This window comes from Melozone crissalis, unplaced genomic scaffold (assembly GCF_028551555.1).
Source record: "Melozone crissalis strain CALT ecotype California unplaced genomic scaffold, PUWL_Pcris_2 ptg000045l_1, whole genome shotgun sequence".
NCBI classification, from domain to species: Eukaryota; Metazoa; Chordata; class Aves; order Passeriformes; family Passerellidae; genus Melozone; species Melozone crissalis.
The window spans coordinates 18972236-18992203 of record NW_026535823.1 but is presented as its reverse complement, the minus strand read 5'-3'; the positions used below and the strand labels follow the sequence as shown (position 1 = coordinate 18992203).

The window sequence follows — 19968 nt, the reverse complement described above, 5'->3', positions numbered from 1 at the left end:
ATTTTCTTGAAACTTGCTGCCAAGTCAGTAAGCTAATGGTGACAAAGCACATGTTCTATCCCATTTCTAAATGAAATCAGACCATTTTTTGCCTTATAATTGTATTGGCAAAGTATTCCATAGCTCTTTACAAAATGTTCCTGCATTTTAAGTGAATTTTTAATCTTTGCTTTCTCTTAACTCTGTATGAAAAAGCCATGCAAGTCTGCCTTCTGCATTTCATTGATCTTAAAGTGTTTGCCACCCTTGCCAGAGCTCCTTACATCAATTACTGTACACAATAGTGATATGCACATTATATTTTGTGCATTGTCAAAGATCCATAAGGAGTTAATTGTTCCAAGAGAAAACATGGTCACTTCATATTTGCTTTTTTGAGGCAAGACTGCCTTGTGTCTTTTTGAAAAGTTTCAAAAGTCTTCAGTCTTAGGTGTTGAAAGAGAAGGACCTCAGTACACAAAACTTTCAGATACTGTGAATAATCTGTTCTTCCTATGCCTTTGGTTTGCCTTTGCTGAATTTGAGGAGTGTTTTTAGTGTAAGGTTAAATACTTGAATATTTGTTTCTATGGCAAATTTTGAAATGCTGTTAAACATCAGCTGGAAGCAGGTCCTCACCAGGGTCCACAGGAACTAGCATGGCCATAGGAAATCCAAGTTCACACACTCCACTCTCCGTTTCATGCCAGAGATTGCATAGCATTATTAAAAAACAAAGCTCCTATATTAACCTGGCAACAAATTTACTCTTAAGATGAATTCTAACACACTCAATACTTACTGCAGCTGCAAGTGTTTATTGTAGCACATTTACAATGTGTAAGCATTCAGACAGAACATGTTTAGTGTCCTCTACAGCATTATACATTGTCACACACAGCTGCAGCAATGCTGCTCACAAATGCAAATTCTCTAAAATATGGTTCCCTTTAGTTTTCTATTCTGCTCCCAGAGTGAATAGACTTTATAAAATAAGGCATCCATTAAATAGTATCACAATCAACAAAGAATATAAACTAAGTTGTCAAAACTGAACTTCTGTAAGAGCTAATGTTCCATCCAGCCACTGACAGCAGCAGGTTATTAGATTGCTAGGAAACATCCAGTTTCTAAAGTGTGGAGAGATTGGACTCAAACATATACCCTGTGTCTTTAAATCAGTTTAGACTTCAGGTTTACAGACTCGTATGCCAGAGGAAGATTTCAATTTTTTTTTTAAAAAATAGGTATTTTGAAAGGGTTTTTGTCTCAATTTCCCTTTAAAAACGTAAGATCCAAACACTGTTAAGCTGAAGACTGTAACTGACTCTGCCCAGTGCTTGATACATGAGAACATTTCTCCACTCAGCTCATCCCTGGAACTTCAGTTCAGCCTGGCACATCCCAGCCTCTCTGAGAATAGATTGCCACTTACATCCAGTGGTACTTGTGTTTAAAGAAATATTTATTTTGTGCTTTCAGCTATATTTGAGTGGTTTGTGTATCAACTCAGTGTAATGACTCCAGAAACATCTTACACCAAATTTCATAGTATTTATTTTTACTGTGAGTGCAAAAAACCAAAAAATGCTGAGGGCTCTAGTGAGCTTTCATTCCTTCAGTAACAGGTCAGATAATGCCTGCAGTACTGAGGGCTAGATTGGTGTTCAAAGCTGAAGTTGTCTGGCACTAGCTCTACTTAGAGTTGAAGTTACTACATTCATATTCTACTTTTATAATCTAGCCAAGTCTCTGAACACAAACAGGTTTTTATGCCATTTGCATTCTAGCATAATTTAGCTAGGGAATCAAATTGAATAAAACTACTAAAAACCATCCCCAAACCCCCTGAACTAGCAGTGAGTGTCAAATCAAAAGTCTGTAAGTTTAGCATAAACTTCTGCCATAGGCTTACACTGTTTTTTGAGAAAAGTAAATTAAGTCTTCTGAAATAAGGTTTTCCACCAACTCCATTGTCAAGTTCTTGCAATGTGTGCTGCTTTAAAGCCTCCATGATACACTCCCACAATCCATTAAATATGTCCACTACAACCTGTACAAGAGAGGAGGGGGAAGTTGTCAGGTACATGCATCAAAATAATAGTTTCACTGTACAAGGAGCCTTAAAAATGCAACTGAACTATTAATAATTTGACATTCATTGACAAGAAACTGTATGAACCACCAGAAAATATTCTGCATATGAGACTGCTCTCCTAGATGCCTGATTCCCACTGCACAGTCAGTTGGAAGATTATTACATCCCCACCCTGACCCATCTTCTGCTGGCTTTCTTGTCTGGTTAAACTGAGAGGTGTGTGCAGAAAAGGAAATATTAATGTGTCCATGCCCTTCACCCAGGAGCAAGATGCCCTGCTCTGCTTCATCCCACACTTTATCTCCAGTAAAACACTCGCTCAGAACAGGGGCTGGCTCACAGCAGGCTCTGTCATCTCCTTGCTCCAAAATACATCCCCATCTCCTCCCTTTCATAAATGTGTTCTATCAGGCATGTAACAACACAGCCCACCAGAAAAGCCCAATACCAAGGAGTTGCACATTTGATCTTTTTAATCAAGAGGCAAATATTTTTCAGCTTCCCCAAGAAAAGGCTCTTCAGCAAGGAAGACTCAGACTTGTTGCCACGCAGGTTAAATATAAACCACGTATCCTGCAATCAGTATTCATGAAGAAACACAACTTCAAATAACTGAAGCATTTTCCCTCCATAATGGAAGTTAGGCAATGTTTTCCAAGTGCTGTGGTAGTATCTTAAACTGCCTGCTGTTTTAAAACCTTGACAAGCTGATTTTCTCCCAAGTTTCAGGCCTGTGACCTGCACAAGGTGTGATTACAAAGTGGATAAGAGGACACTAAAGGAGTTCTCTTAGTCCTGCCTGCCACAGTGAGTAAAGGAAATGTTAATGCCTGCACATTACACTTATGGGGTTCCCAAGTTACTGTATATCTTATCTTACTTTCTGTATAATTTTTCACATTAAGTGCCTCTTAATTTGGAAGTTCCCTCACCTTTTCTAAGAAAATTGTTGGCTGTAGACATTTTGCTGAAGTTCTCTGTTCATTAGAAATAGTTTGGGATTTTTGTGTGGGTTTCTCCCACATATACAACTTCCCCCAAAATTTAAGTACTTTTCATAAACATTGTACCAGGGACATTTTTTAGCACATTGTTTTTGAATATACTCAATAGATAATTTTAATACAGATACATACCATTACAACAGCAGAAGAGAGATGCAGAACTTTCCTCCTCTAACCTGTATTTCCCAGAGTTTGGTGAGTCTTTGCACTGTGATATAAATTTCTTAAGTTCTGTCTCTGGAAAGCCATCTTGCTGGTAGTGCTAAAAATTGATAATTCATTAAACCTTTAACAAGGCTAAAACCTACACCAACCCAAATTCTCTCCAGACCACTTTTGACACTGCTCAAGTCTGAAATTGGAAGATTAACAGAACCTAATGTGAAAATAGTGTTGTTTAGTTGATATTTAGCTTCCATTGGAGCAGAAAAACAGACATTTTAAGAAAAACAAAGTAGAGATTGAGAACCCTCCCATCATCAACTTGCACCCTCAGAAGTAGCAATTATATTTATTCTTTAGATTGGCATGCACTGCAAGTTAAAAGATTGAGGGAGATGACAGTTTGATAGCACCAATCTTGCACTGCTATTCCAAATGAAGAGTCTGTGCTTACCTTGACTGTTTCATATGTATCTGTAATGAGTGCAATGAAGAGACTCAGCACCATGTAGATGAACAGACTGATGAAGGAGTAGAGGTAGATCCTACTGAATAACCAAACCAAGTAACTTTTCTGCTGCATTTGTGCAAAGGTGGCAAACATGTCATCTCCATTGATCAATGAAAAAAGGCATTCAGAAACCATGTTCAGAGTGCGAAACTACAGGAGGGGAGACAAGGCTGTGTCACTGCTTTATTTGGACACAAAGACTGTACATAACATGAAGAACATTCACTGAAATGACTGGCTGCCTCAGATCTCTTCCTACACCCAGGGGATGACAAGGTGCAAACAGTAAATCATCTGAGGAACAAACAGCTGGGCACCTCCTATATGCATGCACATTCAATTCAGATAAGCAAACTTCTCTCATAAGAGGGATAAGCATAATGTCTCCTAAGTTTTAGTCTGATACTCGTGTTCTGCAAAATGGAAATTATTTCTTAAAATATGAGCATGTGATTGGGAGTCACGGCAGCCTCCACTTCTGACTTGGAGCTTTCATAACTTGAGGAAAGTCTGACTGAGTCATGGAAGTCAGACTCCTCAAACAGAGCAGCATCATGTTGAAGATGCACTATTTTTACATTAAGGGAAGCCTTGACATGGAGAACTAGAAAACAGCAGTAGTCACCTCTCATTCTGTTATTCAAACTATCTTTTCTCATGGTCAGAACATTACCTTCACATGGTATGGTCCCAGTACAATCCATCCACAGAAGCAATAGCCCAGGTAGATCATAGCAGCACAGCAGCAGAACCTCATTACATTGGGTAATGCTGCTCGCAGTGTTAGGATGAGAAGCTGCACAAAGCAATGCAAACAGTTAGAATTCAACCAGAAACTTCTTCCAGTCCTCTTATAGCAACAAACAGAATAAATACCAACAATATGAAGATCCCAGGAGATCCTTACATTATACTTCTGAAAGAAACCTAGGTAGTGAATGACTCCAAGCCACACAAGCATGGTAGATATTCCTAAGAGTATGCTGCAGACATCATAACTTGTCAGACTCTGAAAAGAAACAAGAAGCAAAAAAAAAATAATAAAGGAAAGAATTAATTATTGTAACAACTGACAGATTCTAAATAATGACTCTCATTATCACAAAGATTTGTTTAGAAACATTTTTCCTTTGGCAAACTCTCTCCAATTAGAAATTAGTTTGAGGCAATATACATTAGAGAGAGGTCCCATGAAAGAGCAGGGGCACTTTGAAGTGCAACTCATTTAATGAGTTGCTCGTGCCTTTACACATGGCTGTTTGTAAAACAGATTCTAACAAGATGAGGTTTATTTGCAAGGCCAAGAGTGCAGGTGCACTGCAGAAGCACAAATACCTCCTCTGTACCCAGCTCACCAAGATCTGCAGTGGCACTGCAAACATTTTCATGCAGCTTCCAGACTTGCAGCAACAGCTTCTAGAATCTGCATTGACAGATTCCTCAGAGCATCTTAGGAATCTCTGCACTGCAACCCAATGGACAGTATGAACATGACAAAGAACAAATAAAGTTCTTCCACTAGTTAGGAAAAGCTCTTTGTAAAAACCAGCATGACTCGTCAGCATTGCTCAGATAAATACTCAGGAGGATCTTGTTATGTAGTTGGGAACTATGAGCTATATAAAGCTATCAAGGAGAAGACTAATTAGCTTCTAATGAATTCTATCTGAATTCTATTTTGCTGGTTTTTCCACCTATAGATACTGGCCTGTTTTCATCCAAATTAGCATGTACTCTGTTCCTGAACTGCAGCTCTACTCTGACATGGATCGTGACAGCTTATTTGAAAAGAAGTTTTCATTCATTTCTGTTTTTATTCTCCTAAGAATAAAACAAAAATAATAGATATTGGCAATGGACATTGACTAATCTTTCCTATCAGCATAATTCATTTAGAACTTAACAAGAAAAAAATGTAGGCTACTTTAATGTGAACTTGTGATTCAACCACTTTCATACAGTAACATGGAACAGGATCTTGTCATTATGGTCCACAAAGCTTGCAAAAATGGACCAAAATGTACCTGTAGAGAGGAGTTTTAGTAAAATACTCTTACATATATAAGTAGATGTATATATAAGATATAGGAATCCCAAAGGCAAGGTCTTATTCCAATCTCGTTCTCTTTTTTGCTTTTCCCAAAGCAGGATGGAGCTATCTCTTGTCTTGGCCAGCTTCCTCACAGCTTCTTTCTACTCTCAGTGAGTTTATAGGTCCTGTGGTGAGAAGGGCAATTTGTACAGGGTGTTTGTGATAGCCAAGCTGTCAGCAGATGGATTTCAGACCCATCCTCTCATCACGAGTGTCCAAAGTTCACTATGTTGCAATGTCACACTTCAAAGTCTGCTACAGACTTTGTGAAGACCAGTATTATCTGAATATCAAAGTGCCTCAGGATAGCATATTATAATAATTTTTCTTTCTTAATTCTGTAGAACATAATGTTTTACAAGTTTTGAGTTTTGTCCATATCAAGTCTATTTTAGAAAGTGAAAGCCCAGACCCTGCTGTGGCTGACTGTTACATACATGCTGGAAAACAGAAGCTGGGAAAGCAGCAAAGTGATATTTAAGGAGAGAGACTCTGTTAAACACTTGTAAACAGAGTTCCAAAAGTTAAATCCTAAATTTGAAGAAATTCATCAAATGAGCAAATATAAGTGAGGAAGGGAGGAAGTCAGACATGAATTACATTTTATTCCTCAGAGTCACAGGGAGCAAAGATAATTCAGCACTATAATATAGAGTGATATTTGGAGTTTTTAAATATTGCTAGTAGAAACAACATGCATAAGTTGCAATTCTGGAGAAGGTAGAGTTTTAAAATGTCATGCCACTCAGAAGCAAGTACAGCCAGCCTAAAGTCCTCTGAGAGATTTAAACCTAGGCTGGACAGAAACAGCTTTCCTACCTTAGCTTGTATCTCCATCTTTAGAGTTGATCCAATAATAGTTAGGACATCACTAACTATAATGAGGATGTACCATCCATTGACAAATTCCATTTGATCACTGAAAGATACTTCTTTCTTATAATAATACAGGAAAAAGCTTACAAATTCCTAGGGGAAAGGAGGAAAGAAAACAGTTAATCAAGCTTACACAAGACAAGGCTTTCCAAAGAAGGAGCTGTACCCACCCTTTGGAGCCAAATTCCTTTAATCACTGATCGTGTGCAAAGGATCAATGAAGTCAGACAGGTCAATATGACAAAAGCATCGAAGATCATCATGTAATGAGTGTTCTTCTGTACTGCAAGAACAAAAATGTACATGTTTACAATGCCTTTATTCTTGTTGATCATCACTGAAGTAAAAAATCAAGTTTTGATGTTAACTATATTTATACAACTGAATTAAGAAAAATTATAGTATTTTTTCCAACAAAAGTTTATCTGACATATTTTATGAGAGACAGAAGTGCATCTGCACTACAGATACCACTTCAATAAATTTAGGAGGGTTGATGCCACATCAAAAATATACCAAGGTGTGAGTGCTTCTTACAGCCCTGCAGAATTACAGGTGAAAGTTAATCATTTTACAGGGACTGGAATGGCCTTTGGAGTCATAGAGCTGTTCAGATTTTTTTTTTAAATCCTAGGAACATTATTATATGTATCTTCCCTCTCAGATCAGTATTTGATGATCAGTTTTTTCTGTCCTAGGGCAGTGCAGATAACTTGTACTATTGCTCAGCTAGTCAAGATCAGCATCGAGTTAGACATGAGTTCTCCATCCCTTACATTACTAAAATTTACATTCTTCATCATCTAATATTAAACATTGCACCAAATATTTCTGTTTGTTTGTTTTTAATACCTAGCATACATCTGAAAAGAGGTGAGACAGCAGAAAGATTAGATGTTTAATGCTGAAAGATTCCAGGAGGTCAGCGAGGGGCTCCGGGAGCGCCTCCGTGTTTGCGGCAGCAGCGCGGGCGCAGCAGCGCCGCCTGCTGGGCACTGCTGGCACGGCAGCCGCCAGCCCGGCACCGGGGCTGTGACTGCCAAAGGGATTCTTCTTGCTAATGAAAAAAGATGAGGTTTTGACCAGGCCAAATATCTGCCAACAAAGGTGGCTCATTCTTGTGAGTGACTGCATAAGAAATTTAAATATCCTGTGGGCCTCAGTGATAGCCAAATACACAGCAAATGGCATTTAAGCAACAATTAGAAGAGTTTCTAGCCATTCCACTCCAGCAAGCTTTACCAACAATGCTTCCTTGTCTTTCCTGGTGCTAAGTCCTGAAATAGGAGTAAACCAGCTTCAACTTTCCACCACTATCATGTGTCCTGTTGCCTGGTGCTAGAGCATTTCACAACTCTGCCTTAAGAAATGAGCAGTGTGTTCAGTAGCAAAAGAGAGAAGGATGCACAGTGAGGCATTGACAAAGTTTGGTTTGACATTATCAGTGGTGCAAGCCTTGAGAACTGCTACAGAAAGTAATGGTGTGACTGGATTCCCAGGTTTTCGGATGAGGAGTTGAAGAACAACAAATTCTTAGAAAATCAGATATAGACTGCACATACTAGAGATTGTATGTCAATGGTGTCTCACATTTCCATAAAGAAAAAGTTTAACAAACATTGTGCTAATGAACTAAATTTCAGCATGAAAATTTGAACACATTTATGTCACTTACTTGATCCAGAAACATGCCAGTCTTTACATTCCCTGATTGCTATGTCATTGTCTAGACTTATTTTAATTCTTCCACTGTGTGCTTTATTATCAAACACGATCTGTATTAAAAACAACAAATGAAGAAAAGATGCATGTCTTTATAAAGTTAAACAATTACATATGTAGCCCACTGTATTGCTAAGCCTGCATAATGATGCAGAATAACTCTCCTAGGGGAGAAGTGACAAAACATTTCTAAGCTTAAACTAATTCAAGTATCTTCAAATAAGTGGCGTCAAACTGAAAGACAAATCTGCTGAACCATGTATTTCCCACAAATTGTTTGATCAACTAGTTACTAGGTGAATTTTTTTTTACTGCATTCTCATTCCTCTGTGATCTGAAAACAACCTTTCCCAGAAGCATCTCTAAAGAGATTTACACTTCCATTATACTTGAGATGGATTAGAGCACAAGTGGCTGTAAGCCAAGCAAGTACTTCAGGACCACATCAGGAGCACTCAAAGCTTAACCTCCCACAGTGACAACTGCTGGTTATTTACAGGGTACACTAAGCCATACCAGAGTAATCCAGGCACCACTGACCCAGTGGTACTCAACACTCTTCAGAAAATGCCTGTGCTGACTGTGTGCAGTAAAGCAGGAAGTCATTTTCTGGTTTTGAACAGAAGCACACGTGGCAGGCTTCCACATACCCGCAGAGTGAAATCGTAGCAGTCGGGGAGCTCGTGGTGACGAACGGTCTGGAGGTTGATTGCCTTCAGATTGAACATGAGCTGCACTGCCACCAGCCTGCAACAGAGCTTCAGCTTAGCCCTGCACAGGGAGAATGCACCAAAACCCCAGCACAGGAGGTGCTCTTTGCTCCTCACCTGGGGAAATCCAGAGTGAAATTCAAATTGTGCTTTCCCATCGTGGCGTTGTGCAGAGAAGTCGTTGGCTCAATGTACAAGCAGTCTGGAATGGATAAGGACTCACAACAATATCTCATGGATTATCAGGCTCTTTAACTGTAATCTGCCTGTCCCACTCCCGAGGCTGTTATGAGCTGTTGGCTACACCAGACAAGATAGCACACTTGAGTGAGGAGTCATCTGAGAAGCCAACTGACAAATACACTGGCTTCCTTCAATACCAGCCAAGTTACTCATCAAGAATTCACAGGGATCATTCCTGAAAATTCACCCCAAACACTTCTATTAGATGGTCACCAGTGCCAAAGGCCCATCGCTTCTTTTTGGCATTAGACATTGGAGGTGAGGGTTAGTTACACAGAACTTTTCTTACCAGTTTTGGCTGGTAGTAAATTCAATACAGATTATGTGATAAGACTATACCATACTGTAAAGTTTTTAAAAGAATTTATCAAAAATGTAGGTCCCATCCTCCCAAAGAACTGATAAAATAGATCAGGTTCATCACCAGTCACAATCTCTGGGTCTATATCAAAGGTGTCGTTTCCAGGACAGATGATTCCTCGCTTGTAGAACTGCTGACAAACAGCCAGAGGTGTCTCCTCTGCTCCCCTCTTCTCATAAGCATGATTTCCAACAGAGATGTTGGGCAGCTGGAGGTACTAAAGTCCAAAACAAACAAACCAATTTAAGTAGCAACAAAACTATTAGTCTCTGAGAAAAAAAAAAAACAAAACAAAGCAAAACAAAACAATGAAACAAAGCAAAGCAGAAGTGTTTGGATTGGTTATAACCCATCTCTTTTATTTAAAACATCATTTAAAGAACTGTGAAATCTAAACCACACAACAGCAGAGTCCTCAAATATCTTAAGTTATTTGACAAAAACACTAAGTACAGGATTTGGATCTAAATACCTTTTTGCATATTATGTTTTTCTCCTTCCAGTCTTTACTAGAAAGCCTAATTTGTTACTTGCAAATGATTCTGGCTAAAATCCAAGGAGTGCTTTTAGTGTAGAACCAGTACACCGATTAGCTTTAAGGATGTTACCACACTAGTCCTCTAGCAATGACAGAAAACCTAAATGAGTTGATGTTTTAGTCTTAAGCAATTGGCACAGAAGGTCAATTCAAAAAGGGGTACCCAGGCAAAGATCATATATATTGTACATATTGCAGCAGCAATTCCTACCTGGTTTATTGCAAAGAATATCTGGTCATAGACATCTGTTTGTGTGTATACAGCATAGGTATCATCCATTCTGTCCATGTATCCTTTCAAGAACAGGTGTTTGAATGCAACAGTGTTCTCTTCTTTGAAGGCAACCACCATTTGGTTGCTCAATCCAAAAACCACCAGCTGAAAAAGACATATATTTCCTGTTCAAAGACAGAGTTGGCTTCTGGATTAACACATGAACCTGTGCTATGAACAGCCAGCCTTTTGCCTCACTGGTAGACACAGCAGTTACATGCAGGCTGCTCCATCCCACAGCTGCTGAAACGAAAGCTTGACTTTAAGGAAACAGTGGGTTTCACAATGTGTCTTTAACATGTTTACAGCATCTTGGCCAAGGACTTGAATTTTCACAAGGAAAATGATACCATCTCAGGTTTGAGCTCCCTATATACTGTTACAAATGTTTTGCTAGCTCGGCCTGGCTCAATTGACTTGCCCTGGGGGAATATCATTGTTCCTCAGCCAAAAAGGCAGGACCAGACTTAACAAGACCCCACTTTGAAGTCCTTATTCCAGCCCACAAAAGAGAAATTGAGGACAACTCAGGAAAACAAACATCTCTCAATCAAGTTTCAGTGAAAAGCACTTTGAGAATAACTCACCACAGTAAGCTGTGCTTGTAACAGGGTAACACCTGAAGCTGGTTAAAAATATATATTGCAACCGTTCATGGAAAGTGAGCACAAAACTGTTAGCTGCTATCCAGACTGGAAAAGGTTTCTAGAAGCACAAGATGTATTGTTTCTGGGAGCTCACATTTGCTTGACTGTTGTTTCAAATCTAGTGTCAGGTGTATTGTGAAGAAACTCATCAGAGATAAGTCTGAATCAGTACTCTGCAGATTTATGGCCATGGTGCAAACTGGATATGCAGGTTTTGATAAGGGTAACTCAGTTACAGAGATACTGAAATGCTCTGTAGGCAAGCTCAGCCCACAGGAATACACCAGCAAACCAACAGTGCACAGACTGAATTACCACAAGGCAGATTTTCTCTGAAAATATGAAATCAGCATTAGTTCCTTGCTTACTGGATTCTTCCATCATCAAATTTTACTTTTAGTTGCAAAATGGGAGAGATGACAATGAGAAAATGATGACACATTTAAAAATGAAACAGTAAGGGACACAAACATGCTGCCAGATGCACAGCAGGATAACTTTTCTGCAGTTTGTGCCACCATTCATGCAAATGGAAAGAAAACATTTTTTCCTATACATGTATTGCCATAGCACTGGCATGACCATAAAGAGAAATCACATGTGGGCAACTCTGAAGGATCATCTGAGGACTTAGAAAGGTTTTGTGAAAACTTTCTTCTGCCTTAACCACAGAACTTTGAGACAAACAATTGTGTTTTGAGCAGTAGATACATGAGTTATATGGAATCTCTGGTGCAAGGCTGGGTGAGAGGAAGAATTTCTGAGGTTTTTTTCAATGCAAGAGTTTGTATGCCATATGCAAGTTAAAAGCGAAACAAAAAAAAAAAGAAAAAAGTCACCAATTTCAGTTCTTATCACTGTGATATTGAAACAGAAACGACTTCTCCTTCCCTCAAACACAGCAGTGAAGTGGGTATTGGGGTAACAGATGCATCATCCTTTGGGGGAGAAATGGCAAAGAAAAAGAAAGTAAACTAAGAGGTCAAGTTGAGCCCTTAAACACAGCTCCTTTCATCTGTACAGGAAGGCTATTTTTTTCAGTCCATAGTTTTATGAGAAAATTAGGCCACCTGAGATCTTAGCCACATATATGCAAATAAGATCATTTTGCAATCTATCCTTTCCCTTTCTCTGCACCACACCATGAATTGCACATCATCTGCATTCATCTTACTTCCCATAAGCTGAGTCCCTGCTTCCATAGGTACTCACCTGGACTGTAACCATTACTATTTTGAGTAGCTGAATCCCAAGTTTCCAAGGCTTTCTGCCACGGGCCCAAAATTTCTCACATGGGTTCATGAAGAAAAATTTTAACTTCCTTCTAAGCTGGTCTTCCAAAAGTGCCTCCTGTGATACCGATGAGTGTCGTTTGTAGCTGCAAAGGTTTTCATCGTCATGTGCACTGCAGCTGCTCACAGCCACCTCAGGATTCTCCATTTCTGAAAAGAAAAGCAGCCCTTGTCCATTGAAAAACCTGCTAGCATCAATAGAGTAGCAGCAGATCAGTCTGCACTAACAACCTGGACTCCAGGTGTTATCTTCTGTGAAAGGCATTTACACTTTACACTGAATTTCAGACCTTTCACACATTAGCGCACACTTTCTGCAGAATTTCAAGAAAAATATGGCCAAGTTCTTAAACTTACAGCTAGGCTGCCAGGACACTTATTTAATAGTGGAATTTCTGTCCATTTGGACTTACAGGATCACTTCCTGAAAACTTCTTCCTCTCTCACTTGACAACACAGCGTATGTGCAAAATATCCTGACTCAAGAGCAGCACCAAAAGCCTCTCATGACCATTCACTCTTCTGGAAAAATTATCTACTGCTGTAGCCAGTATTTTCCCCCACACCTACAAGCCTATGTTCAGTTCCTGGAAGAAATGGAATTTTCAAGAGAGGCAGAGGTTTTCTTATACATTACTATTAGCATGGTTTACTCTGGGAAATGGAGCATGACAAATTGCAATTCAGATAAATCACCTGAGAGCATTAACTTGTCATTTGGCAGGAGTATGTCTTTTTCTTTTGCCATAAAAGACCCAATGCAAACCACCAGTGATAATGAACCAAACAAAAAGACCAAGAGGTAATGGAATCATGATTAGCCAGAGGCTCACATTTGAGCTCCGTACGAGGGGAAAAGATTAGATGAGAACCTTATAAACGTGTTTAAAGACATTACTCTGCATAGTATTCAGCATGTTTACATTTTGATCTGCTACTAAATTCAACATTTTATAAATGCTTTATAAAGACTCCCAAACATTTTATAAATGCTTTATAAATTATTAATGAACTAGCCAGGAATTTTTTTTTTTCAGATGACATTAAGAACAGAGAAGACTGCCTGGGCTGTGAATAAAGGTGTGCCTTATTGGGCAGCTTATTTTTGAATCCCATAAGAATAGTTTTGTATATATCTCAAACAAAAAATCATCATCAAGATATTGATCAAAGACAAATGTCCAGTCACATCCAGTCTCCTCCAGCAGCCCCTGCACACAGAAGAACAACAGTCTGTTTCAGACATGATTCGAGACCTTCAATTTCCCCAGCTGTCAGGGAACGCAACAAAAGTTTGGAGTCAGCACTGCAGCGCTAAGAACAGGCCCATGCAGAGGCCAGAAAAGTTCAGCTCCTGTTTTATCAGGCTTCCATTGTCCTGCAGGATAGAGTACAGCCTGCTGTGCTTTCCACTCACCTTACTGACAGCTGATCCAGCATTTCTAAAATTAAGCCCTACTCTGCCCCTGCAACAGTCCTGTCAATATCAGTGCTAGATAAAAAAAAAAAACAAACAAACAAAAAAAAAAACAAACCACCAAACACCAACAAACCCAAACGCATTTCTGGTCCTCACGGTGGGCTCGAGGCGCCGTTCCCACAAGGCAGCCCCCTGCTCCCCCACAGCCCGGCCGGGGTCTCGGCAGCCGGGGCGGTCACAGCGGGCCGGGCCGGGCCGGGCCCTTCCCTCAGCCGCTCTCCCCTTGCCAGCGCTGCCGGGCTGCCGCAGCCTTGCGGATGGCACAGGGCCGGGGCGGGAGCCATCCCCATCCGCATTGCCGCCCCCAGCCAGGCCGGAGCGCGGCAGCCGCTTCCCCTCAGGGCTGGGCACCCCTTCACCGCCGCACCCAAAGGAGAAGCCGGGGCCAGGGCGCACCCCCGCCCCTCTCCCCGCTGCTAAAGGCCCCCGCGTACCTGCACCGGCACCGCTCCTGCCGCTCCCCGGCCTCCGGGGGCCGCCGCCACCGCGGGGGCGGCCGGGGGAGCGCTGTGCCCGCTGCCGCCCCCGCTGCCGCTGCCTCCCGGCTCCGCTCGGCTGGGCGGGAGAGCCGCGGCCTCCGCCAGCCCGCCCCGGGCCCCGGACTGTGCCGTGCCGGGCTAGGCTAGGCTCGGCTGTGCTGAGCTGTGCCGGGCTAGGCTCGGCTGTGCTGTGCCGTGCACACCGGCACCCGCGGCCTCTGACACCTTGTGCCGCACATCTCCCTCCTGCCGCACGTGACGGGCGGCTCTCCACACTGTCATACACTCCCTATAGGACGGGAATGCCGGCTCCAGATTTACTGACCTAGGCTTCTCCACCAAGGGGAAGTAATGTTGTTATAAATAGCCGTGTCGCACGCGTCATAAAAAAACCCCAAATAAATAAAAAAAGCCCCAAAATCGCTTTCAGGTCACAGAACTGTAGTTATGAAGGGCAGCTAGTCGTACAGTGGATATACTGAAGTCATTCTACTCATTACACAATTAAGCTATTAAAGTTATTAACTGAACTTCAAAGAGAATGGACTCCAGCCTCGGGTCTGTGCCAGTCCCACTGCACTGCGGAAATGATCCCTTTGGCATGGCTGCCTGACAAGAGGAAAAACCTCGGGTTATAACTGTGCATAGTCTTCAGCTGCCTAATTTGTGCCACTGGTATAAAGGAGAAGCTAAAAAAAGGCCAAGACCAAAACAAGGAGAGTAGCGGGCATTTTGAGAAAGGGAACTTCCTGGCTGTACAGGTTGACAAGGAAGACAGAAGGGACCCTCCTGCTTACCATAAGAAGGGGTGGATGGACCTCGGAGTGGCACCAAGGACCAGCATCAGGTGCTCCGCACAGGGAGGAAGATACTCCGGGGCTCCTTGCGTTTTACATTGCAGCAAGGAAAACTAAATTATTTTTATGCATCCAAAATACAAAATATATAGATTACAAATCGTCATATTAGCAAACCGCATCGAATCGCCCCAATCCCAGCGGCAGACGGCCTTAGCACTGTCCGGCAACCACCGAGGCGCTGCCTGGGCTGGGGTGCGCGGCTAGCCTGGCTGCAAGGGGACTGCCGCCGCCTGCTGCCTACAGACCCCATCATGCCCCGCGCCCCAGAGCCCCGCCGGCGGTGGGCCTCCCGCCCACGGCATGCTGGGACAAGTAGTTCTTGCCTGGCGCGTCCCTTCAAGCAGCCGCCGCGGGGCCGGGTTTGCAGAGCAGGGCGCTGATTGCCTGTTCGAGCCGTCAATCACGGCTGGCCCGTCGCCATGACAACCGCGCGCTGCCGGGGACGCGCCGGGCCGGGGCCGAGTTCGGGGTTCCCGCGCAGGTAGGGGACAAAGGGCACGGAGGGGACCCGGCCTGTGGCAGCGGCAGCGCTGAAATGCCCGACACCCGAGCACCGGGCAGCAGCCGGCAGGGCACAGCCGCTGGTGCGGAACCGGCCACTGCCCCGTGCGGCCCAACCGCCCCTTCCCGCGGCTCGGCCAGCGGGCCCCAGGCGGCGCCTTCCTTCCCCGCTGCCCTGAGGGGAGCTGGGGCTGCGAGCGCTGCCCGGCCTCGCACAGCCCCCGGCTGCTGCAAACTCCGCAAACCCACACCTACACGGGATCTTGCACAGCGACCCAGCTCACAGTTCATAGATGAGATGGTCATTTTTCTTACCTCTGTTTAAAGAAGTCTTATCTAATGTAAATTTTTACAATATAGCGTTTCTGTTTCAAAAGTCCCGATAGTGCAACATATGTTACTGTTTTGTTCCTGGCAGCACCATGTTATGACAACTTCTATGTCATACTTAGTAACTTTTTAAGTACCAACCAAATTGTTACAATATTTTAATGACCTAAACCAGCTGTACTGGCTCATACCAGAAGTTCTATCCGGGTAAGATAATAGCAAAGCCATATTTCCACTTTTTGCACCCTTTTTATTTTTTGGGGTTTGTTGTTTCTGTTTTTGTTTTTGGTTTTTGGTTTTGTGGTTCAATTTCTACAGCCAGATGTCTTATCATTATTTTTAGTAGCCCTCAATTTTTCATCTGCCAGTTTGCCCTGTTACATTCTGAAATTGTGTGCTTCTGGCAGCTGTCCTGTCCACAGGCAGTATATTTTCAAATTCACACACTTATTGTGCAATGAAACACTTCTGCAGTACTGTTGTTTGTTCCCAGTTGTTTGTTCCACATCCACAAGCTCATGTGATGCCAGCTGGATCTCGTGTTAGGACCATGAATCAGCATCTCCTGGTCACTTTCTCTGTGTCTCTTGTGATTTCGCTGACTTCGATCATACCATTTTCAGGCTAAAAATAACGCTAGTTTACTCCCAGTACAAAATATGTCTTCAGTCATTCTTGTTATACCTTTTTCAATTTTAATCTATTTCTCTTTGAGTAAAAGAAAGAAGACAATCAGAACACAGTATTAGCCAACATTCTAATGAAGTTTTCCATTTTGTTCTCTTATGGCTTTCTTATTAATTCATAACCTTTTTTTACACATATTGTACTCACCATCCCAGATACTGTAACTACACTTACTGGTTTCTATCAAATAACAAAATCAACACCAGGTTCAAGTAAGCCTGATTTAATGAAAAGTTGTAAGTGTGAAACCAGGTACATTCAAATTGAACTATTTATATGCTGAAATGATTTGGCAGTTACCAAAACTTCAGCTTTACTCCCTACAACTTATACAGTGAAGCTGTGTCCAAATATGCACAAGATTATTAATAGTTTTTTAATAATTTTGTATTATTTCCTCTTTGTGTAGAGCAAAATAGAACAAATTTAATTAAAGGCAGCATTGCATGTGAATTTCTGGAGAGACAAAGTTATTTTCAAAATTATATTTTACCAGGTTCCTAAATGTTTGCCAACAGAAATGTGGTTTTTAACTTGTTAGTGACGCAACAAAAAAAGCAATTAGCACATGGTTTTGATCCTTTCCTTGTAGTGCTTTTGTAAAATGGACATGCATCCAATTCTTCTGTCATTCCAAATTATAGCAAATTACAGTCCTGAAATAGTAATGCATACAAACTTGACCTTAAATAATTCAATTAGGCAACTAATGAATCATTCTGTGTCCTAAAATCAGGCAGCATCTTTTGCAGAACGGATAGCTAATTAGTTTTTGCCTTTTGCAGAACCTAGCAACTTCACGGATTTGTTTTTAGCTGTAAATGTTTCAGTACGTTAAATGATTAGGAGAACACTCTGATCTTATCTTTTCCTCTTAAGCCTAATGTTCAAAATATTAGAGCCATCTTTAAACAAGCTAGGCTATTAAATGTCAAAGTTGTCAAATATTTATCCAGACTTTAGCAATTACATAATATAAGTGTTCCACTGAAAAATTGCTGAAAAACTAGACTGAACATAATTAATGAAACAAAATATTACTTACTTTCTAAAAATAAAATACATGGCAATATTTATGACAATTGATTTTCAAAAGCTATAATTTTATATAGATTTTGCACTCTTAAAATTTTCAAATTATATTAATTTAAATGTTGTTTCCAACCTCTTCTCAATCATGGAATCATGAGCTTTTATAAGCATAATGGAAAGGCATAATACATTTGTGTGTGCCTTGACCAGTACTTTTTAAATAAGCAGTATAGAAATACCCCTAAGAGAAAAGGAACTAACCATAGATTAAAAAATTAATTGTTTTGGTCACATTTTCAGACAGTCCACTAATATAGAATTATTTTTTCATGGCTTTCTTGATAGCATTTAGTATTTTATATAAAAACTTAGGGGGGAAAAGAGCAAACCCCCAAACTAAGAGGTATCTACTGAAAATAGTAACATTTAACTTACATATTGGGACTTTTGTTCTATTATCCTTTTTTGGAAGAGGGGAGGTACAAAAGGCTTCTCCCCAATACACATTTGGAAGTTTGGTGTGTGTGTTTCCTGAAGGGAGCACCTGGAGGTTGCCATATTCCTGTGCAAAAACCAACTTTGCACCGAGGCTTTGTGAGTGGCTGTGGGCTGGTTGTGCTTCCAGAGAAGCTTCTGGAAGCTCTGCCTTTGCTTTTCCTGCAGGCCTTCCCTGTTTCCTGAGCACTGCCGCTCACATGGCCACAGGAGGAGGGAGGGGCAGGGCGATAGGGTTCTGGGGATGCTGCAGAGGAGGATAAGCAGTCTGCAATTTCCTATCTGCTCTCTGGCTGGGAGGCCCTGAGCATGCCAGAGGGAAGCACCAGCAGTGCCACTGGCTGCTCTGCTCATCTGCAGCCCTTAAACAGGGCACTTCTGTATTAACAAATGCAAATACATGCACCAGGCACTGACACCAACATCACCACCATGGCCCTGCTCTCTGTGCTGCTGCAACCACCTCTGTACCTCCTCCTTCCAGTGATGGAGGAGGAACTGAGTACTGGGACACCATTTTCAAGAGTTTTAACTGTTTTTATAGGAAAAATATGCTTGAAATCCATTGAAAGGAAGGGGATATTGCTTGAAATATGCTTGAAATCCATTGAAAGGGCGAGTTATTTTACTAAACATAGGATGTGACTTCTGTCAGCCTTCTCAGTGTTTGCTCCATTCATGTGACCTAGAGATTAGGATACTCAGAGGAACTCACTCAAAATTTCCAAACTAGCTTTGTTGCAGTGCATAATTATGAAATGGTGAATTAAGACATTGTGACTGGAATATATATATGAGATGGTTTATATTGTCCTTCAACTAATTTCTACAACAGCTGCCCTCACCTCCTGGCGGGGATCCTGGAGGGCTGTCTCTTTTACACAGAAGCATAAATGTTGGTTTCAAACTAGAATAGTCACAGAACTATTTACAAAATGGGTCACAATTTTTATACATAAAGTATGCAAGAAGCTAGATAAGAAACAGTTTTGCACAGCTTTCCTTTTTAAATAAGGAAAAATTAGTCTCTTTTGACCATCTGAGTTGATGTGCACTCTCAGTGAGTGTTTCAGAGCTATAACCTAAGCACATTGTATAGACTCATTTGAAAGATTATACATATCTATGAAAATATATTAAAAATACATATATATATATATATATAGGCTTACACAGAACTGTGTTAACAGTGTTTCAACTCCTGTATTGACAAAAATACCGTGAGAAGGAGGGCAGAACAAAGTCCCAACTTTCTCCTTAGATTAATTATATTTAATTTTTGTGGGGGCAGGGGTGGGGGTTAAAAACATCATCCCACACATAGCAAAAGTTTCAGAATTCTGAAACATTAATTTTCTTTGCATTGGTATCATCACTGCTTTTTGGAAGAAGCAGAAGATTAAATTGCTACTGTTCTTCAGACAGATTAATGAAGGGGACTGCATTTGCCATAATCAAGAGAGATTAAACAAGAGAGAAATACACTAACATGCCATGGATGGCCCCTGTGACCTGCAAGATCCAGTATGACACAGGAAAGAGTTTGAGGATTTATAGAGTATATTTTTCTACTTTGATTGGAGTGGAAAAGAAAA

The 19968-nt window shown here is 41.2% G+C and overlaps 1 protein-coding gene across 3 annotated transcripts; it reads right to left on the bottom strand.

The window, feature by feature from the left end:
* Window positions 1-507: 507 nt before the first annotated feature.
* MCOLN3 (mucolipin TRP cation channel 3) lies at window positions 508-15522 on the bottom strand. 3 transcript variants are annotated; one of them, XM_054286012.1, is made up of 14 exons: window positions 15266-15522; window positions 12430-12659; window positions 10508-10675; window positions 9822-9975; window positions 9272-9356; window positions 9095-9191; window positions 8398-8497; window positions 6893-7005; window positions 6666-6815; window positions 4662-4763; window positions 4428-4550; window positions 3698-3904; window positions 3214-3343; window positions 508-2032 (listed from the first exon to the last, which is right to left on the bottom strand). In XM_054286012.1, exons 2-14 carry the CDS (start codon window positions 12655-12657, stop codon window positions 2013-2015), a joined length of 1677 nt encoding a protein of 558 aa, XP_054141987.1. In that variant the 5' UTR covers window positions 12658-12659; window positions 15266-15522; the 3' UTR covers window positions 508-2012. The 3 variants fall into 3 exon arrangements, with proteins under 3 accessions (XP_054141987.1, XP_054141988.1, XP_054141989.1); XM_054286013.1 differs by lacking the exon at window positions 15266-15522 and adding an exon at window positions 14424-14476; XM_054286014.1 differs by lacking the exons at window positions 508-2032; window positions 3214-3343 and having other exon boundaries at window positions 3797-3904; window positions 4631-4763.
* Window positions 15523-19968: the final 4446 nt, after the last annotated feature.